We start from the raw sequence: 23343 nt of genomic DNA on the forward strand, positions 1-23343 counted from the left end.
TTAGTGGAGGACTGTTACCATACTTGTTGAAAAACCAGGCTGCCTTAATTTAAGTCAGAACTGCACTAAGTAAGGTGGGACAGATAAATGTGTGGGGGTAGATAAATTTGAACTGATTTACCTTTAAATTCATGTCAGATTTCTCTCTCTCTCTCTCTCTCTCTCTCTCTCTCTCTCTCTCTCTCTCTCTCTCTCTCTCTCTCTCTCTCTCTCTCTCTCTCTCTCTCTCTCTCTCTCTCTCTCTCTCTCTCTCTCTCTCTCTCTCTCTCTCTCTCTCTCTCATATCTATATCTCCTGTGTAGGTAATAGTTTTCCCCTTGTTCCCCATAAAACATAAAATTCAGTGGCAACTTGGAGGGTCTGCATGCAGCCATTGAATCTTATCTTATTAACCTCTACTTCAAGGTAACTGGAAGTGCTGCTTCTTTTTTTCCTAGGAGTTGGAACCTCCTATTCCACTCTTTTGCAAATCATCTTTGGTTATAAATGGTTTCAGGACTGCACAGAGCAAAATAAACTTTATGAGTAAACTGTTTCTAGCTTCTACAACCTGCTCAACAGATGTGCTTATCAAAGTCAGAGATGAGCATTGCCTAACACAGCTGCTAACAACACATTGTCCATGAGGTAACTTTACAGGCATCCTCTGATAAAGGGCACCACAGTTCCCCCAGCAGTGGAATGGAGTTGTATGTATGCACTGCTTACATCTTGATGGTACTATTTCTTTATGTCTTAATGTGTTTCTTACTGTTTTTTAAAAATCTCATACTAAACAAACAAAATTGTTTACTGAAGAATAAACAAATCAACAGGAAGGAACATAGTGCAGTAGAATAGCCAGAGCACAGAATGTTAAGCTTGAGGCATATCAGCAAAATGTTGGCAAGATTTTTAAGTCTTGGGCTTCCCTCTCTCACATGCCACAAAATACCTTAAATCTCTTAATTTAACCTACTGTTTTTGCTTAATTTCATTGTGTATGCAATATATTAATGATGCATAAATATAGCTCCTATACATGGATAGGAATTGTCTTCTGTGCATGTAATAATTTGGCAAAGTTCAATTTACCCCAAATGTTAGCGATATCTTACAGAACTCTGAAATCATAAGGTTAATTAGTGTTTTCTTATTCTGCTATATTTCTTATACTGGGAAAGGGGAGGAAGTGGGAGATTACATAATTGCTGCAGAATATCTGTTAACACTGTACAAATGGGAAGATGGAATTCTAAAATGTAATGTCTAAAACTTTGACTCAAGTCTTGTGGCTCTCCCTCTCTAATTTTGCTGTGAAGTAAGTGGACAAAATACCCAGGCCTCTTTATGTGCTTGATATATGTGCACATAAAAAACAGGATGAGTTTTGTGGCACGGCTGCGGCTGCCATTTTGTCTTTTCTGACCACACCCTGTGGACACTTCTGAAACACAATCAAGGAAAACTTTCTCTTACTCTGCTGGATTCCATTCTTATTTGCAGACCTCATATTATGTGACTGGTCTCATCACTGAAGCAAAGCCAGCTTTACAGACGGCAAAACTATTATCAAAAAATGTGTGGTGGTCCTGTTTTGAGGAAAATACCAGTATATATCTATCTGTCTGTCTGTGTCTGTGCATTTGTTGCTGGCAAGAATTTAGCCAAGCTATTAGCAGGAAGAGGTTCATTGCTTCTTCCTTGGGGCCCCTCACTCATAGCATCTGGGGCAAGAAAAGGCTCACTATCCCATTTGTAATAGCTGGGTGTTGAAATTGTACAGGAAGGAAACCACCCTAAGTGGTTTCAGGTTGATGGCTGTAGAATTATTTGTCAGTTCCTTGCTCACCTAACAAAATAGTAATATACTGTCATTTGTTCCGCAGGGATGATGGAAACATGGAGTTTAACAAGTGCAGTGAAACAGAGGAAATGCACTTGAATCATCTATGCATGCATAGTAATTTTATGCGTTTAGCCCCATTTCTGAGACATTATCTTTTCAATTACAGTAGTAATAGTATGAAGGAACTTTGGGATAGCGATGTGATTGAGCACAGGAATGGTAAAGTAGTGTACGTTATTTTTCTAATTTATAACTACATCTTGAAAGTTTTACCATTCTGATCAGGGTTCATATTGCACCAGGTATAAATCCAGCATAATGTGCCTGGACACATGTGAACAAGCACTTTAACCTTGCTCAGCTTTGAGAATCAATATTTTCCTCCTTCTCCCCATATGTACTTTTAAAACTTCTTTTTGTTTTCTTTCTACAAGCCTAAGAAATGAATGATTAAGCACGCTCAGAGATAAAGCCTTAAGACAGTGCTGTACACTATATTTTAAAAGAACAAAGGCAGCTTGTGTTTTTAGAGATTCTAACATTTAATACTTGTTCTTAATATAGAATAAGTTTTGTAGATGGCAGAGTACATCAGGAACGGAAGTCATATTATGACAAACATAACCTCTCAATTTCCACTGGAACTGTGCTTCTCTTTCTGTAGAGGTTTTCTTCATTAAAGGGTTGTTTCTCAATACCGTTTCCCATTCTTCTAGATTTAGTTTAATTTTCTATGATTTTTTTTCCTTTGCAAACTTGTATTATACATTCGTGCCAACCATATGTTTGCCATCTTCCAAAATGATAGTTATAATAATTCTGTTGCACTAAATGCAGAGTTTGCATTTCACAAGCATACAATAACAAGGAAAGGACTGGAAATAAAACTGCTATTATGGGCATAGTTAGCGTGCAGCCAGAACTGAAAAACTGAATGGATAAAATTCTCTCATTCCAAAAGGACCTCATAGAGTTAAAACAAAGGTACTGGATTGGATATTCAAATTTATCAGTAGCTTAGACTGTTAATCTATCAAAGGGAAAAATTATGTGTTTGATAAATCATAGTTCATAGTAGAATAAAATATAGGCTTACAAAATTATTTTTATATGCTGTAGATTAATAAGCTTATAAAATAGTATTCAAACGTAATACCATTGTTTGTATCCATTTTCTGAAATTGACTAGAAGCAGATTCAGGGCAATCAAAGTGTTTCTATAATCCTTTTGGTAAATACATCTCTTAAGCACTGAAATAGGATTACAGTATATTATTTAGAATATCTCTCATTCATCCTGTGAGGAAGGCTATTTAACTCTTTCTTTTAAAGGGCGAAAGAACAGATGAAAATGGTCTGCTAAGCATGGATGCCCAGTCTAAAGCTATTTAAATCCAGATCCTTTTAAGTAATTAAATAACAACAAATATTACAGCTTTTCTCAAATGATTTCTTTAATTTTTGTGCCCTCTTATACTAATTCCATGATATATGGAGGCCCTGTTTGTGATTAACCTAAGACGTGAACAGGGGATCTTTGCTCACAGCTGTTATTTTGAAATATTCTGGTTTTCTTGCTACTATTTTAGGCACAAAAGTGCAGATCAGACTGGCATGAATGCTAACCTTCTGTTGCCAAGACAGCCTTAGATGTCCTCCACCTCCTCCTCTGTGTTTGTCCTCCACCCACAAGTTTTCTGTCCCTTGTTGTTTACAGGAGCTTCTGTATACTTTTGATTTTATGATTTATATGATGGGAGGAAGACCTGATTCATGATTCCCATTGGCTTTCTGATCACCTTGACCTAGGAAAACTGTTCCAAAGTTCTCATTTTAGGCAAAATTTTGTGATGTATTCCCAATGAAACCATGCCAGAACAGCTTATCATGTCTCATTGTAATGTTTTTCTGCTTCAGATTTAGGAGCCTAGAATAATTGTTTAGCTCTGCAAAATTACGATAACGCCTTTGTGAGACAGCAAAATAGCACTACAGAAGATATTCTGGGCTGAAATCATGGGCAGAATTTCAAAAGGGTTAGAATTAAGATTTCATATGTCATATTTTTCCAGCTCCTCTCAGCTATTCCTAGGTCAGTCAGTCTTCCCCACGATGATGCCTTCCTGATACCTAAAAAGCCTTGATGTTTTGAACTGCTAGAACTACAGATCCAGTCCCTCTGGAACAAAAGTGTTCTAGATGATCCTGGCCCTTTCTTGGTTAATTACACACTGTTATGGCTTTTTTTAAAAAATAGCTGATCTATCCACACTCGGGTGCCTTTCTCCTTGTCCAGGCATCCAGGAAGTTAACTTTCCATCTGGCCGGTGTAGTCCTTAGGCTGTACTATCTGGGTTAGGGTACAGGGGATCGGTATATTCCCCTCCCTGTCTTAGTGGATTAAGTTGCATCAGATTCAGCTTCTCCTTCCCATTGAGTTTGAGTCAGCTTGTTTCTTTTGTATTTCTGGTCTTCGGTATCAAAGCTTGATTGGCATTTTCTGTTGTTATTTGTGGTGTGTTTTTCTCCGACTGTCCCTCTGTCGAAGTGTGATAACCTCTACTGTAGTAGAGCACTGCTGGTTTATTAGACCCATCACTCTTGGGTCAACTTGAGTTTGTAGTATGTTTTCTCATTTTTATTTATTTATTAGCAGAATTGCTATACTGACACATAGCTGTAAGAAGCCTGCATGCCAATGCCTTTGTGGTGGTTGGAATGGCAAGATTGTTTTCAAGCAATCTTTATATATCTTTATATAAAGATATATATTTTGTTTTCAAGCAATCTTTATATATCTCACTAACCAATATGATGCAATAACATTCCCTCAATTGGACTGCCAGCTGCGATCAGTGATACGTGATTTTATGGGAAGACGAAGTATCTACTTAAGGTATCAGAACCTTGTCTTGTTGATATGCTACCTTTCCACTTAAAAAGAGATCCTGAATTCTTCTTCTCCTAATTGGCAGGATAGAAGGCCAGACAGAGGAAATAGTAGAGTTGAAAACATTTTATCTGCTGTGTATGCAATTTCATGATGCAATTAGAGAGGATTCAAGCATCTATTATGAACTCTATAATAAAATATTGTGGCAAATATTTTTCTTTCTTAATTTTGCCTCCCAGTCTACTACTATTATTAGCAGCACTCTTAATAGTACTCCTCCTCAATTCCCTTATTGGGAAAATGCTTTGTAGCTCTTAATTTCATCACATATTATTAAAGAGAAGACAAATTAATGTGCCTGATAAACAGAGGAGCAGAGAAAATCTTTCTTGGTTAACCATGCTAGGAGAGTTGATGGGAAGTCCAAACATCTGAAGAGCTCTAAGATGCTGATTCTTGAATTATGAATATCATCATCATGAAATATAATTTTCTGAACAATGCAACACATATATTAAACTGGAGCTAATGTCTTCTGTCTGACAGCTTTCTCTGCTTGTGATCTGAGTATGGTACAGTAAATTAAAAGTGCAGGAGGTCTGCAACCTGGTGGACTTTGAAATGTTTGTTAGCTTGCCCAAAGCATAAGCATTTTCCTGGCAAGGCAGAATAATCCCTATTCCATCAAAACAGGATTAAATCTCTTCCCACTCTTTTCCAAAGTACCCTGGGGGCCTTTAAAACTCAGGCTGTGTCACAGAGCAACCAAGAATGCTGCTGACACCTACTAGAATGCAATATTGGCAATGTAGCCTGTAATCCTTGCCTGCCCTAAGAATGTACACATTCTGGCACAGGATCATTTGGAAAGTGGAGCTATGGAGTCAATCAAAATAACCTGCATCTATGTGTTCCCCTTTACAAGTATAGCTGTGGATATGTCTTTAGAAATAGGAGGAGAGATGAACTAAAAGATGACAGGAGAGATGAACCAAAAGATCAGAAGTTAGAATCAAAGCGTCTGAAAAATGTAGAGTATAGTTGTTCAGCTGAATGCATAGCAGTCAGAATCTACTATAGATTTTGAAAAGGGGCACATTTTCTTGGGACTTCTCCCTTTTGCCAAATCCTGTGGCCCCTCATTATGCAGCTGCTCATTACAGACCCTTCTCAGGAAGGCCAAGCTTTTAAACTAAATCAGGATCTGTCTCATTGACCTGACACCTAAGAAAGGAAAGTTGGATGACATGATCCCCTTGACTTATCAGTTGACACTTGGCACCTCTGTAAGAAGATCCCTTTTGCAGGGTTGCTCCTGCTTTGCAGAGGGGAAAAAAAAGATTCACCATAAGGACAATTTTTAGTTGTCAAATAGAGAAAAGAAAAGAAAAAAGAAAAGAAGAGAAAAGAAAAGAAAAGAAAAAGGCAAGCCATTAAAAAGTTAAGGGTCTGTAGATGTATTTTAAAATTTCTGAAAGTTAGATTATTGTGGGTAGATGTAGTTAATTTAAACTAAAGCCAGGCAATAAATAACTTTTAGAAGAACTTACATTTATATGATTTAAGACATTCTCCCAACCTGGGTTCCCTCCATATGCATCGTCTAAAGCTCCCAGAATTCAAAGACAACAGAGAAGTGGTGGGTGACTCTAGAAGGTGTTTTTTTTTTAATTGTGCACTTCCTTAAAAGCAAAGTTTTCTCAGAGTGGCTTTTAACTCCAATATGAAAAGCACCCTATTGAAGAAAATTATTTTAGAGGAAGTAGGTTCAGGATAGACATTGTTAACTGCATGAGCTGTCAGCCAGTGGAATAGATTGACATGAGAGTTCTTTTCTACAAAAAGAGCTGGATGGTCATCTCTTAGAGAAGCACTAGTGGATCCTGCATCAAGGAGGGGCTTGGACTAGAGCAGGGATAGGCAACCTTGGCTCTTTTATGACTCGTGGACTTCAACTCCCAGAATTCCTGAGCCAGCCATGCTGTCTCAGGAATTCTGGGAGTTGAACTCCATGAGTCATAAAAGAACCAAGGTTGCCTACCCCTGGCCTAGAGGATTTCTAACTCTATGATTCTATAATTCTATGAATAAGGAGATGCAAATATCTACTCAATAAACTGACATTGTTAAATAACTTGTATGGCACTGCAGGGATATGTTCTACTGAATTAAATCAGGCTTTTTTTTTTACAGATATAGGGGCTTGATTGTTCCACCAATCTTTATGAGCTGAAGCAAAGTTAAACTGTTACCTGTAAGCATCTGAATTTTGTTGAAGATTCTACCTTGAAATCCAATGTATACTTATTTAGGAATTAGCTCCCTTAACTTCATTCTACTATTTTCTGAGGTCACCTGAAATAAAATCATAATGGGTTTGTGCAAAGTGTGTGCAAGCATGTGTGACTGCACTCTTTGGTGCATATATCACTATTCTACTTCACAATGATGAATTAATTCCATAAACTTCTGGGGTGTACCCATTGTGAACTTGTATCTCCGGTACTGGCCTAAAATTTTTCCCCAAGAAAAGGCATTTAGTAATATTTATTTAACAAATAAAAATGTATTTGAGTGCTTAAAAAGGTTTAGATATGAGTTAGTATTTTATTTATTATTTATTTGATAATATTTTTTATTTATTAATTTAATAAAACTTGCTAATAAAACCCAGGACAGTTTATCTTGTACAATAAATAAACAGGTATAGGCACCCACCTGTATGCATACGAATAGAATGGAATGGAACAGAATGGAATAGAACAGAACAGAGCTGGAAGGGACCCTGGAGGTCTTCTAGTCTAGCTCCCTGCTCAGGCAAGAGAACCTGTACCATCTCAGACAAGTGACTCTCTAGTCTCTTCTTAAAAATCTCCAGTGATGGAATGCCCACGATTTCTGGAGGCAAGCTGTTCCACTGGTTAGTTGTCCTCACTGTCAGGAAGTTTTTCCTTAGTTCCAGGTTGCTTCTCTTTTTGATCAGTTTCCAACCATTGTTTCTCATCTTTCCCTCTGGTGCTTTGGTGAATAACGTGACCCGCCCCTCTTTTTGGTGGCAGCCCCTCAAATACTGGAATACTGCTATCATGTCTCCCCTATTTCTTCTTTTCTTTAGACTAGCCAAACCCAAGTCCTGCAGCTGTTCTTCTTATGTTTTAGTCTCTAGACCTTTAATCATCTTAGCTGCTCTTCTCTGAATTTTCTCCAAACTCTCAACATCTTTTTTGTGATATAGTGACCAGAATTGGCTGCAGTATTCCAGGTGTGGTCTTACTAGGGTTTTATAAAATGGTACTAATACTTTGCGTGATCTTGATTCTATGCCTCTGTTTATACAACCCAGGATGGTATTAGCTTTTTTGGTTGCTGCTACACACTGGTGGCTCATAGTCAGGTGATTGTCCACTAGGACTCCAAGGTCCCTCTCACAGTTACTGTTTTTGAGCCAAGTCTTGCCCAATCTGTACTTGTACCTTTGATTTTAACTGCCTAAATGTAAAACTTTGCTTTTCTCCACATTGAAACTCATTTTGTTGGATAGGGCCCACTGTTCAAGTTTGTCAAGATCTTTTTGGATCCTGAGTTTGTCTTCTGGGATGTTGGCTACTCCGGTCAGTTTGGTGTCATTTGCAAATTTGATGAGTTCCCCTTCAATTCCCTCATCTATGAAGATATTGAGGAGTACTAGGCCTAAGATGGAACCTTGTGGTACCCCACTGCTTATGTCTCTCCATGAGGATGTAGTGCCATTGAGGACTATTCGTTGAGTACGGTTTGCCAGCCAGCTACAGATCCATTTGTTTCTAGTTTGTCTTTTGCAGTGGTTTTTTTAATGTTGGGCTATAGTTTCTTTTTGTATGAAGACTGATGCAAAGTATGAGTTAAGCAGCTCTGCTTTCTCCCTGTTGCCTGTTATTTCTGTCAGGGGAGGATTATTACTCCCCTATCAGAGGAGGATGGACCGTGGCTTATTCGCATGGTGAACATCAAAGAAAGAAATCTGAGGCATATTCTACTGTAGCTTTTAATGAGAAAACAAAAGACCTAAACTGACTACATCTCTCATTAGGCAGAAGACAAAGTAAAAGTGAGAAAACTGTGAGAAACTTTTTCTAGACATGCGCACAAAACAGTTTGAAACCATAACATGGCTGGACATGTGAGATTCACTATGGTTACATGATAAGATAGTCACACAGGTGCAGAGAGCAGGGGAAACTGTACAGGTAGAAATGAGCTGCTGGCAAAACTAAAAAAACACGCAGTGACAATTTCTTTGCCATCTTCTCTCTTTAGTGGACCTACAGTTTCCTTGACTTTTTCTTGTTGTTAATGTGTTGGAAGAAACTTTTTTTATTATCCTTAATTTCTGTTGCAAATCTTACTTTGTTCTGAGCCTTTGCTTTCCTGACTTCATCTTTGCAGGTTCTGGCTGTCTGCTGATAATCGGCCTTAGTTCTTTGCCCCTCTTTCCATTTTTTCTATTTGTCCTTTTTGTCTTTCAGTTTGTCAGAGAGATCTTTGTGCAGTCATGCTGGTTTCTTCTTGAATTTCTTGTTTTTCTTTTTTAGTGGTATTGTGCTGATATGTTCTACGTAATTATGCCTATTTTTTCTATCCTTTTTTCTGCCTGTTTGTGCTTTTTTTGTGCCTTGTTATTTTTGTATAATAAAAGTATGTGGTAGTATGCCCTTTGGTTTTAAGAGAAAAAAATTGCAGTTTATATTGAAGTTAAACGTTAATGTTAGGATAGGGCTATTTAATGAAGGGAAGGGCTGCTTTCTCCTCAACAAGGAATTTGATTTTAGCTTTATGCTCTCTGCCTAAAAATTCGTCCCTATCCTTCCTTTTCTTAATTTGTTCCTTATTTAACTCTATCCTCTCTGCCTTGCTTTTTTGACTGCCTTTCTGTGCTCGGCCGGTCTTTCTAGTTGTCCTCAGTTGCCTTCAGCTGTTGCTTCGTCTTTGACATTCAGCCAGGTTCTCTTGAGCTTCCGGTCGGGTCCTCCGCTGCTCCGCTGCCTCTGTCATGCTGCCTCGTTACTGCCTGCAGACCTCTCGGTCCAGTGCTGCCTTGTTACTGCCTGCAGGCCTCCCAGTTTGCCACTGCCGCTGGCCACTTCTTCTGCACTACCCCAGCCACCTCACTGGTCCGCTGCTTTGTGCTGCCACCGGGTGCCTCCTCTGTGTTTCCCCCAGCCACCTCACTGGTCCACTGCTCTGTGCTGCCACCGGGTGCCTCCTCTGTGCTTCCCTCAGGCACCTCACTGGTCCACTGCTTCGCACTGCCGCCGGCCGCCTCCTCTCTACCGCTCGAGCTGCCGACGCACCATGTCACCCAGTTTGCTACACTGGTTTCTGCTTTGTTGGGCCGGGTTGGGTCGCTGGGCCACAGGGCCTTTCAAGTAGGCCTCCGTTGGCCTAGAAGTCTTCCAATGACCCCTTTATGATCTTGTGCGTCCACTCTGTTGGATGGGGGGGTGCTCCAGTTCCTCTTCAATGGACCTCCTGTCCCTTTGGTAGGCCTCTCGGATGCAGCTGAGCCGCTCTCAGCAGGCAAGTTTGCCATAGGCTGCTGCCCTTGTTGCTGTCTTCCTCCTAAATTCTTGAATCTTTCCTCTCCTTTTCCCTTCTCCAGTCTTTTTTCTTTTTTCAGTGATCTGTCTTTCCTTCTGAACCTCTCCTTCTCCTTCTACCGTTTTGTCTTAATTTAATAGCAACTTCTCTCCCCTCAATGTGACCACGCTTTCTCTGTTGCTGCCATCTTAGACATCTAAAACAATTACTAAAAACATAATATGCATTTGGTAAAAACCTAACAGCAGAAATATTATTTTAAAAGTTGCTGTGTAAAAAATATTAACATGTTACTGTCATAAAGGGCCTGGGAAAATCAAATTCACTTGGCTTGGTGTTGAAAAGACAAAGAAGACACCTGGCACATCTCACTGCTTTGGGGGGGGGGCAATACCTGAGAAGGCACCTATAATAACATTGATGTGTTTAAACAATACATATAGGATTTAGCTAAGGGAAAGAAAGCTTTGTGGATTGGTTGGTAGTTTTTTTTGTTGATCATTATTATGGCTCTCAGATATTTTTTTTCCAGCAGGGGAGTTAAGGGCAGTTTAGACAGGATGCTGAAAGTAATCCTCTTCCTTGACGCTGGTGTTTTGCTTGGCTCCACCTCTGGATCAGTTTGACACCTGAGATAGCACTATGTGTTTCTGCAGCATTTCTTTTTTCTCTTCTCTTCCTGTTTGCTTAGAAGGCTAGGTGAATGGGAAGGTAAGCCTACTATACCTGGGCTGGAATAATCCATGTGACTGCTAAATGCCAGCAAAGAGACACAGAAAACTCCAGTATCTCTCCATCTCTGGAGGTTGCACCCCAAATATGCCAGCCTATTTGAGAGGGAGGAGCGATAAACCAGGCTATATGTCCCCTATGAGGGAATGAATGTTAGCTGGTGCCCAAGAAGACCAATCTTAGTTCCTGGCTTAGGAAACCCTTAAATTGCCCAAGCACACCTTGATGAAAGAGTGCATAGAAGACTCTTGTCAGACAGAAAGGCAGTGCAGAGAGTGGTGAGGATAGCTGAAAAGATCATTGCAGTTCCCTCCCTTCCATCCAGGACATAGCATATAAGCATTGCTTGAGCAGGGTCCATAAGATTGTCTGGGACACTACACATCCTCTTCATGACCTGTTTTCTTGGTTACCTTCTGGGAGGAGGCTCCATGGTATCTGAAGCAGAATGAATCCACATTCATTCACAGTTTTGTTCCATACAGTATTAACCTTGTGAACTCTAAAGCTTCCTCCTTCTGTTATGTATTCAAGATGAACAGTGATTAATATTTATATGTTACTTATATGTAAGGGTGTAGGTCTATACATATGTTGTATATAGTATGTTTTAAATGTGTATTATGTATGTGTACACTTTGAGAGGAAGCAACTAAATTTCATTTTTTTAATGTGTGCCATTGTGCCCACAGGAAAAAATGACAGTAAAGATTATATAATTTAATCTAATCAAATCAACCTGACCTCCTTCATAGTAACACCCAGAAACATTTGGCTCACCATGTTCTTGTCACAAGCGGCTTTGTCTTTGTATTATAGGGATAGTGAAAGATGACTCACAAAATTACTATGCAGTCATGCCTTGATTTAGAGATGCCAGTTTACCATGTGGAGACCATGTTTATGTTTTTAAATTCTTCAGTGCAATGGATGATGGAAGGAATAGTACACTACAATCATTTCATGTCTTAGTCCCTTAGCCAAGGGCTTTCATGAGCAGAACTCCGGATATCCTTTGATGCATTTTCAGGGTGGGGGTGAGGGATGAACTAGAGAAATCCCACTGTGAAGTGTTTCTACTGAAAGAATAAATTCCAACCATTTGTGTGTGCTGAATATCAACAAAAAGAACAAAGGATTCTTCTTCCCTCCCCCCCCACCCCCATGCTACCATTTTCGTATCTTTCACACCCAGAATTGAAAATGTAGAGGTGGTTTCAGAATCAGGTTCCTTGTTGTTCAAGTTTAGGCACTGATAGTCAATGGCAGGCCACAAATGTAGAGTGAGAAATGTTGCTTAGACCAATGTTTGCGCAAAATGCTAAAATCACAGTTCTCTTCTTTGTTGCCAAAACTGAATGAGAAAGGTACTGGAAGAAATTCTACTTTTGTTCAGAAATGTGCTTGGATTGTGTGACAATGAATAATATTAAAATAAGTTTGTGGGAGAGCAGATTCATAATTATCAAACAGTGTAGCAAGTGGGATATTGTTTAATTGAACATTTGAATATATTCTGTGGCCATGTGATTTTCTATGTGGTGCTTACAAGTGGCAATATGTAGCTGACTGGCTGATTTTGAGAAGCTAAGCAGTTTTGGACCTGGTTAGTATTTGGATGGGGGGCTGCAAGATAATTCTAGAGCAGTAAGCTAGTTTAGGAAATTGTAAACATTCCTAGAATAAGACAATGACAACCACTTTTATATATACATACATACATACATACATACATACATACATACATACATACATATATATAAGATTTTGATTACAATAGTAAAATACAAATAAAACTTGGAGTAAGAGAAAAAAGTGCTATGAAAGGGAAAAAAGAAGGTAAGATAAATATTAAAAAAATATAAAGTTATTTCTGATCTTCATCACAAACTTAATAACTCTTCACTCCCTAGCTAGAAGATTAAAAATAAATATCTCTTCATCCCACAACTCCTCCTTTATCTATATACAAATCCATGGTGCCAACAAAAAGTCCATAAACAGTTGCAAGAATTTTATAGAAACATGTCATATTTTAACCTTGATCAAACAAACAACTTTATATTCTTTCCTGTTACATCTAACAATCTTGATCCTTAATTCATTCAGATGTTGTTCTAAGATTTTTAATCTCTTTTCAATTTTTATTTTCTCTTTCAAGCTTTAGTAAAACTCTTTTGTAAATCCAATAAAAATCATTATATGGTCATTCTCATGATTTATCAACTGTATTTCCACTTTATTTTTAAAAAGCTTTAATTAACTTCTTTATTATATGCAGTACAAAGATCTCTTGACTTGTCATTTATGTTTCCAGGTTAGTTGCCTTCACTTTCTTATAATACATACTTTTTAAAAATTATCCAGTATTTCTGGTTCTAATATTTATACATCAGAAAAAATTTGTTTCACATCTGTCAATCTTTTAATAACATCTTTTGGACATAGTATATCCACAGAAGCAGACATAACTGCTGACATTGTAGCTGCTAGTTTCTGATCCCATTCTTCAAAATTCTGTAGGAATATTTCAAATATTATATCTTTTGTATCATTTTGTAAATCCCTCTACTTACCAAAAGTCAAAGGCAAATCAAAGTAAACGCTTCTTATTGTTTCCAAGTAAACTATATGTTCATAGGGGCAGCAGGAACACAACTGTACTGCAGGAAGTCATTATATAAGCTTGATCTGTAGTATATTTGAGTAATATGATATAGCTATTTTGCTTTTCTTTTTTTATGTGTTCTCAAAAAATGTTTAGTTTGAAATTGGTGCCAACCTTCACTCTCTTAGTATACTGTACCAACACAAAATCTGCATGCATACTGTAAGCAGTATCACTTATAAAGGTCTAGGACTCAGTTCATACAAGGTTAGAGAGACTAACCAATATATTCACTTTGTTATAACTTTTTAACTGACTATTCTACTTATTCCATAATTTAGAATTGTCCAGAAGATCTATTAATTTATTTTTATTAAGTTCACGAGTGCCCTAATGTCACTTAGAAATTTCACTGGCTGAAGTCTATATTAGGAAATAATTCTAGTTGATACATCCAGATTACTTTTAAATAAAATGCTTAACAACAGCAATTAGTGTATTTAAGCTACAACTCTATGCATGTTTGTCTAAAGTATCATAGTTGGATTAATTTCTGAATAAACATGCATAAGTTTTTGCTGTAAACAAATTGGATTTCACAAATTCTAAACACATTATCAAAGTACAGCTGAACAAATGGTTCATGAATCGGTAAAATGGTATGGAAGCCAAAAAATATATCAAGATTAACCTTCAGATGTACTGCTTAACAATTGCCATTGCTTCTTCCAATGTAACTTCTGAAGGTCCCTATGCTCGTATATCTACCATTCTCAAAGTTCCCTGGGGAAAGGGAATGGTTATTAAATCAGCACATCTGCAATGCAGAAACACCCTGAACAAGATCAGAAACAGATGTTTTAGGTAAGTATGTATATAGATCAAACCAGCCAAAATCCAGACTAAGCCACATTTTAATCCATTTTTCAGCAGCCTGGTGCCCTCCAGATGTGTTGGGAGTACAGTTCTTAGAATTCATTAATCAAGATGCTAGGAATTCTGGATGCTATAATCTTAACACACCTGGAGAACACTGCTTTGGGAAAAACTGTTAATCTCATCCATCCATCCATCCATCCATCCATCCATTCATTCAATTTCTATAGTCACCCATCTCAAGCAATGACTGTGGGCGGTTTACAAGTCTAAAGCTATAAAAACAATAGAAGCATCCAAAATAAATATATATGGCAGCTGAGATAATTAACCAATTAACAGTAAAGCCCAAAAGGAGGGCCCTTAGCACATTCAGAGCCCCAGGGTCAGTACACAGTCAAGTTTTTAAAGCTTTATGAAATTCCAGCAAGGTTGGGGGTCATTGTTGTGTAACAATAACTAATTTATGGAACTGATTTCAATGAGCCTGAGGTAAATTGAATGTAACAATCTCAATGATTGTATTTATTAATTTGTTTATTGGCTCCATATGTATCCTACTTTTCTATTTCTAGAATACTCAAGGATAAGAAAGCAAACAGGTGCATAATGTAATATAATTAATATAGTGTAAAATAATTTTACATTAATATAATGTAAAATAAGGCAATGGAAAAACACCTAAGCAATATTTAGTATGTACTGTATCATTTTGGAACACTTTGAGGACCAGTTGTGGTGTCTGAATATTCAAAGCAGCTTCACCTACTTAATTTACATAAAATCAGACATTTTCTGTTCTTGTTTGCCACATCCATTCTTGTTTCCTACATCAGCCTAATGGGAAAAAATTAACAGAAAATTTCCTTGGCCCCTACTTCAGCAGCTCTGAGTTCCACACAAAAGAAGTGAGCAGGAAAATTTAAACTGGATGAGCTGTGGTAAAAAAGGAGGGAAATCCCTAAACATTCCATCATTCATGATGAAATTCTTACTACTGCAAATGTCTCCAACAAAGGTTCCTTATTACTTAGGTAAGTAAGTAGCACAAATCAAATAAGAGTTTTCTAGAGTTTTGTTACTGTGAAAGTGAGGAGGGAGGACTAATGAAGACAACTAGATACAATTTTCTATTTGGTTCAGGTTTGACTATTAGCTGGAGAATGAATGCAGCTCACAGAGAATGAGAATGAAAAAGAAGCACCTCTAATTTCACCCTCACAAGCTTGCTAGGCAAGAAAGGACAACCCGGGATTAAATGCAGACGCATAACCCCAAAGGGCACAAATTTGTGCACAGGCAGAAAATCGGGCCAAGAAAGAAAGGAACACAGCAGAAATTGGAGCTCCCAGTCAAAAGCAGGTCTTTACAGCATTTTTTTTGTTCCTTCCACTCCATCATTATGAGGTATATGGCATAGGCTCACTTTCTAAAGATAACAGTTATTGTGTCTTTTTCATTTGCCTTTGTTATGTGCCAACATTGCGTTTTCGGGAAAGTGTTCCCATTCCAATGCCTCACATGGAAGAGTGGATCCCTCTAAGATCTGAATACTCAAAAGACATTCTTAGAAACAATCAACGTTTTGGGGTTTCCCAATATATACAATAGATGAGGAGGGAAAAAGTAGTTCATTTTTCATGCTCATGACCGTTGTAGCATCCCCATGGACATGTGATCAAAATTGAGATGCTTGGCAACCGGTTCATATTTATGACGGTCACAGTGTCCTGGGGTCACTTGATCAGCTTTTGTGACCTTGTGACAAGCAAAGTCAATGGGAAAGCCAGATTCACTTAACAACCGTGTTGCTAACTTAACAACTGCAATTATTTACTTAACAACTAGGGCAAGAAAGGTCATAAGAGGGGTCAAAACTCACTTAACAAATGTTTCACTTAGCAACATAAATTTTGGTTGCATATCAAGGACTACCTGTACTTCTTTGGTAGTAACAGAAGTCATGGACTTGATGGAAGGAATCCATGGTAGAACTTCTCTTTATGCTGGAATTGTTTGCATGGTTTTGCTTTGTACAAACTCAAACAACTGTGGTTTATAGTTGAGCAGATTAGGACAGACTATGATGTTTCAGTTATAGGTTCACAATACAGTAACATTATACATGCAAGAGTTCAATTGTTGTAACGCTTCCTCAGGGAAATTAGCTTGGGGCAATCATTTTGTATGAGATCTCCAGCCCCCTTGTAGAACTAGTTACAAACAGAATGGCAAAACGTGTAAGTGCTACGACAGATTTAAAAGTAAATATTTAGACCACACATACTGTAGGTAGTCCTTGACTTACCACCATTGGTTTAGCAACCATTCTAAATTACAATGGGACTGAAAAAAGTGACTTGACTGGTCCTCACACCTACCTCTGTCACAGCATCCCCATGTCATGTGATCAAAAATTGGGTGCTTGGCAACTGGCATGTATTTACAATGTTTGCAGCGCCCTGGGGTCATGTGATCCCCATTTGTGGTCTTCTTAGCTAGCTTCAGCAAACAAAATCAATGGGAGAAGCTGGAATCTCTTAATGACTGTATCATGAACTTAACAACTGCAATGATTTGCTTAACAACTGTGGCAAAAAAGATCATAAAAATCAGGTGTGACTCACTTAACAATCATCTTGCTTAGCAATGAAAATTCTGGTCCCAATTATGGTTGTAAGTTGAGGACTACCTGTACTATTAATCTATGTTATATACTGTATAGCTTACCTGTTGTCATTCAACGTAGTCCTCCAATTCCAAGCCCTGTATGTGGAATAGTTTACTTAAAAAAATAAGATTTCCTCTTACTTTTAACCTACATATACCTACTGACATTGTAATTGTCGAGTGCAGTGGAATTATGTTGCAGGGACCTACTGGATATGTTTCTGTGATGTAAATAGTATTTACCCAGTTTTCTCCATCTGACTTTACCTGCATTGTTTTGTGGAACTGTGTCTTCAAGAAGCTGTCACTGAGGCTTTTAATGGCTAACTTTTGGAGGTAGGTCCTCCAAATTCCTCTTGCACCTGCAAAGGAAATGCACTGACTTGAATGTGAGTGTGGGCACAGTTCGGATTCAGAATAAAATTTATTCTGCTCGTTTGGCCACATCCTGTTTCACTTGTTTACTGCACTGAAATCTGGCAAATAATTGTCAGTCTGATGGAGGCAAAGACAGGCTTTGAGCTATTCGATTGGCAGTGAAAATTTGTTTCAATGGTTTGCCTGAAAGTCCAATACAACAATCCTCATGTCATCAACAAGTGATATTATTTTTTTACTACATCTGATTTTATTTCATATTTTAAGATCTCTCAAATCAATTTGATATTTTACTAATCAATTGTTAAGTTGTCAGCAGTTAAAAGAGGCCTCTCCAGTATCTTCTGCTCTGTACCTTGGTCACCAATCTTTACATGTAGTACATGGAGATTTTTTTATATTACCTATTGCCAGGGATTTGAATGTGTTGAAACTCTTCTTGTTCTGTGTGAAATGGGAGACAGATGGTTTTATTAATGCCTAAGTTTTCAAGGTCCATCTGGTATGTCAGACAGGTTATCTGAAGTGATTTATTTTCTGTTTATAAAGGAAAACATTTTTTCTGTGAAATAGTCCTGATTCAGTGTTTCCCATAAATGATCCAGAGTTCAGAATGTTGATCACAAAATCAAAGAGGTGCCATTCTCCTTGTTGTTATTTCAGCTTGTTGTCTGAGCTAATATTTAAGATTTTGTGGAGTTCAAAACAACCTGGACCACAGATAACAGTGGGAGAAGTAATCCTCATGATCCCCATGCATATGTACATCAGCCTTCCCCAAATAGTCTGAGGGGTGGGATTGTAACTCCTAAATTCCTAGCCAGGGTGGTGGGCACATTGGAAGACCTCAGGCTGAGAAAGGCTGGCATCTACCATAGATATCACTGCCTATAGCTTTCCATTTTTTAATCCTTCCTAAGAAATTGTGTCTGCCAACAGCTTCAGTTTGCAGGTTTGTGTAAGGAAATATTCATTTAGCCTCTTTCTTTATCTCATTTTTATTCCACAATAGGACACAATTTCTTGATTTCTATGATTTTACATTCTGGCAGTAAATGTGATCTTTCCCCATCTGTAAGGATATCACTAAATCTATTCTGGAAGGGGTGCGGTGGTCTAGTGGTTAAGACACTGGGCTGTCAATCAAAATGTTGGCAGTTTGAGATTCAAGTAGCGCATGATGAGGTGAGCTCCCACTACTTGCACCAGCTTCTGCAAAGCTAGCAATTCGAAAGCATGCAAATGTGAGTAGAGAAATAGGTACCACTTCAGTGGGAAGGTGACAGTGTTCTGTGTGCCTCAGCGTATAGTCATGCTGACCACGTGACTACAGAAGCACCATCAGACAATGCTGGCTCCTTTGGCTAGGAAACAGAGATGAGCACTGTCCCCTAGATTTGGACACGACTGGACAGTGGAAACCTTTACCTTTAGATCTAATCTGAGTCAATCGCATCATTTATGAAAAACTCAGTAGAACCATTTGTGGTGTCCTCCTGGCTATTGGTAGAAGCTTGATGATGTTTTCTATCTATTGGTAGTCTCACAGACGTCATCTCAAAGCAAAGCTGGGCAACCATTTCAGAGCAGGGGGCTTTGTGAAAGCAAAGGTTGGGCCCTCTCATAAGATTGGTTCTATCCCCTCCCTGCCTCTTTCCTTGATATATCCTCAAAGTGGCATGTGCCCATGTGCCTGGCTATTCATGATGGGAATCTGTGGCCTTTAATATCTCCCTATGGCAACTCATTCATAGTATCCACCCACACTAATTATGTGCCAGTCAGTTGCAGAGGTACGCAGATGAATGTGCGGCTCCTAATCTTAACAGTACTATTATATCTTGAATTAGAGTTGTCACTTGGTGGAAGACCAATGGTCTGACTGGATCTTGTGACTGTAACAGAGATTTTATGTCCAACATTTAGCACAGGAGGTCTTGTCACTATCAATTTATTATGAAAGGACAGCTACAGGAAATGGCTTCAAAGCTGGCAATGCTATATTGAGTTGACCTAGTTCTGCACCTGAATGACTAGGGAGAAAAAAAAAAGGGTGGCAGAATTCTTTGGTTTAGAAAACTCTGGAGCTTTTCTCTGAGTGTTTATTCAGCTCCCTAAAGCAATTCCTTCTTGGAATCTGGGATTCTGCATTTACTGTGTTCTCCTCCCCCCACCTTCTTTCTCAATTTTCCTGCAGTTGTTTGTATAGCAGATGGTGATTATGCCCGTTGTGAGATGGGGTTGCATTTGAGGCTGCTTTACCTGGGCCCTTCCTGTACTACAGAAATGCCCACTTGCCTTTTGAGAAGAAAATGCTTAGCATTATGATCTTCTGTTTAGGAAAGTAGAGATCTTACTAGGGTGATCTTTCCTATAAAAGGAATGTAACCTTCCACTTTGTACCTTTGTGTATAGCTGTTCTTTTATGTGTTTTTTTTCCATTGCAAACTACTTAGGACAGCTTTTTCTACCTGCCTTCCACTATTCTGTTTATATTTGGATTTTAAAAAGTATTGCAACATAGCAGTCAAAATGATTTAATTTTTTTTTATTCTGACATTGAAATGAAAGTACTTTCATTTCTTTCCTTTTTGGCTTTAGATATCGTAGTTCGTTCTGTAGGGTCACTTTTTACCTTGTGCCATAATAGCTTAACTATGTTTATACCCAGCTATAGGTCCAAATTATTTTATTAGGCTTTATTTTTCAGTACTTGTGATTTAACATTAAACGTTACCTATAGAAGAGAAGTGCCTTTGCAACTTGACTGTCATGCTTTTATTAGAATTTGTTTCAATGCTTGGTTGTCGTAATTGAATCTTGGGTTGATAAATTTACAAAGTTGTGGTAGTATGGTACCTTTAAAATAGGTGAGTATAACTCCTAGATCGGGACACTGTCATCCTTTCATGGTTCCTTACCCTTCTCCCTTTAATCTCGGACTCATAAAATATATATTACGCTTTACTGGGACTAAAGACAAAATGTTGGGGTTGTACCAGCAGTTTTTGCCTATCAAAAATAAAGCAGCAAACCAGGAAAAACATGGATTTCAGAATTTTAGGTCAAGGGTACAAAATATTTTTTCTATGCTCAGCAAATAGATTTTGATGGCATTAATTCATATAAAGGATTTCCCTGGCCCGCATGATAGAGCTGCCTGAAGAATTTAGTCTTGATAATCCTGATTTGCAAAAGAATTCTTTGCTGGATTTTTGCACTTTTTAAAATGTGGTAAAATCAGAAGATGGATCGGTAGATATGTTGTCGTTTGTTCCTGGATAAAGGATATAAACAACTCTAACAAAATGACTAATATGGTCAACCATTTAGATTATTGCAATGCATACACTTAAAGAATATGCACCTTTGCTAGATTTAAATATCCAAATAAATTCTTTGCATTTATTCCATCTGCAGAACGTTGCCCTGAAGCCTTGTTTTGGGTGACACAGACTCTTTTGGGTAAGGAGGGCTCTGAGAAGCTCTTATGAAGGCATGTAGAGGAATTTGTGTGACATTTGCCAGATGAAATTGCTTGGATTCATTCTCAGTTGATTGCTGGCCTCATGGTAGGTCCAGAAGAGAGGCTCCGTGAAGAATCTTGTCCAGCTATCTGGGAATGGTTGGAACCTGTTGGACCTGAGGAAGGACTGCACTTCATCCACCTTCTCTTTAGATCCCTGCTCCTCCTAAGTGGTTAATGTGGCCTGCAGGTGCCACGTGAATGGGTTTTATCCCTGGTTAATTCTTCTTTGAGTAAGGGGTTGTTTGTTAAAGAAACCTTGGTTCTTCTCAAGAAGCCATTGCTGGGTCCTACCACCTTTGGGAGAAGGCGGTCAAGCAACTGCTTCAGAGGGCCTTGGGGGAAGTGGGTTATCAGGATACAGATCTGACTATGGGACAGAAATGGCATTGCTCATGCTTCTGGATGACTCTGACATGGGTGGTATGGGGGTACAGGTAGTCCTTGACGTATGATCACAATTGAGCCCCAAATTTTGGTTTTTAAGTGAGACATTTGTTAAGTGAGTTTTGCCCCATTTTATGACCTTTCTTGCCTCAGTGGATAAGTGAATCCCTGCAGGTGATAAGCTAATAACATGGTTGTTAAGTGAATCCGGCTTCCCCATTGACTTTGCTTGTCAGAAGGTTGCAAAAGGGAATCACGTGACCCCGGGACACTGTGACCATCATAAATATGAACCAGTTGCCAAGAGTCTGAATTTTGATCATGTAAACATGGGGAAGCTGCAAAGGTCGTAAGTGTGAAAAATGGTCGTAAGTCACTTTTTTCCAGTGCCATTGTAACTTTGATCAGTCACTAAATGAACTGTTGTAAGTCGAGGACTACTGTAGTGCATCCATCCTTGACTTACTCGACTCTCAGGGACTTTCAATATCTCCTTTTGGATTGGCTTGGAGGATTGTGGGAGGGTGGCAGGGTGGTGTTGTGGTTCAACTCTTTCCTTCAGGGCTGATTCTAGTCAGTGTTGATTGAGGAAGAGAGGTTTCACCCTTGGCCATATTATGTGGACAAACACTCTCAGTAACCCTACTCTAATTCTGGCTATTATTTTTCTCCTCATCCATTTTCACTTTGGGTTCAATAAATAAGCAGAAATTCTGTTAGCTTTCTTTAACAGGGGTGAAAGTAGAGAGGAAGTTCTTCTAACATCACGAAAACAAGCCTACTAATTAAGTCACACTCTAGTTGTCATTAGACTACAAAGCTAATAAACTGGTACAGTGTGTTCCTTATGGACCAAAAGAGGAAGTTCTCCTCTAAAATTTAAAAGTTGATGGTTACACCAACCGTAGCCTATTAGAGGCTTCATCAGAAAAAGTCAGTGGCCATTTTTAGAGACTAGGATTAGACTGAAACAAAACATTAAGAAAACCAAGATCATGGTATCCAGCCCTCTCAATTCCTGGCAAATAGATGGGGAAGAAATGGAGGTAGTGACAGATTTTATTTTCCTGGGCTCCAAGATCACCGCAGACAGGGATTGCAGCCAAGAAATTAAAAGACGCTTGCTCCTGGGAACAAAAGCCATGGCAAATCTAGAAAGCACACTAAAAAGCAGAGACACCATCCTGCCAACAAAAGTGCGTATAGTCAAGGCTATGATCATCCCAGTTGCAATGTATGGCTGTGAAAGTTGGACCATAAGAAAGGCTGAGCACCAAAGAATTGAGGCCTTTGAACTATGGTGCTGGAGAAGACTCCTGCGAGTCCCTTGGACTGCAAGGCGATCAAACCGGTCAATCCTAGAGGAGATCAACCCCGACTGCTCTTTTAGAAGGCCAGATCCTGAAGCTAAAACTCAAATACTTTGGCCACCTAATGAGATGGAAGGACTCACTGGAGAAGAGCCTAATGCTGGGAAAGATTGAGGGCAAGAGAAGAAGGGGACGACAGAGAATGAGGTGGAGTCACTGAAGCAGTAGGTGTGAGCTTAAATGGACTCCAGAAGATGGTAGAGTACAGGAAGGCATGGAGGAACGTTGTCCATGGGGTTGCGATGGGTCGGACACGACTTCGCAACTAACAACACAACAAAGATTAGACATTGCAAATGTGACCTTCCTGGTATAGGTTTCTTCCATAGTGTTCCTGCCAACTTTAGCTGGCAATTTTACTTTCTTGCTACTTCATAGAGAAACAAAAAAGCCTGAATTGGTAGTTACCATGATCTTTAATATATTTTACACTACCTTATACAGGTAATCCTCAACATACAATCAAGACCAAAATCTTGGTTGTTGAGCAAAGCAGTG

The 23343-nt window shown here is 38.7% G+C and overlaps 1 protein-coding gene across 5 annotated transcripts in view; it reads left to right on the forward strand.

Moving 5' to 3' along the window:
* DPF3 (double PHD fingers 3) overlaps nt 1-23343 on the forward strand; it is a 250009-nt gene that overhangs the window by 46902 nt on the left and 179764 nt on the right. Inside the window, exon 1 of one of the 5 annotated variants that reach the window (XM_081315576.1) lies at nt 469-627. The exons of the other annotated variants lie outside the window; for them this stretch is intronic. Coding sequence (XP_081171702.1) covers nt 623-627 — 5 coding nt within the window. The 5' untranslated portion in view covers nt 469-622. Of the gene's footprint in view, nt 1-468; nt 628-23343 lie in introns of those variants that run through there. 5 annotated transcript variants of the gene reach the window in all.

The sequence above is a fragment of the Vipera berus genome (genome assembly GCF_964194415.1).
Source record: "Vipera berus genome assembly, chromosome: 1".
NCBI lineage: Eukaryota > Metazoa > Chordata > Lepidosauria > Squamata > Viperidae > Vipera > Vipera berus.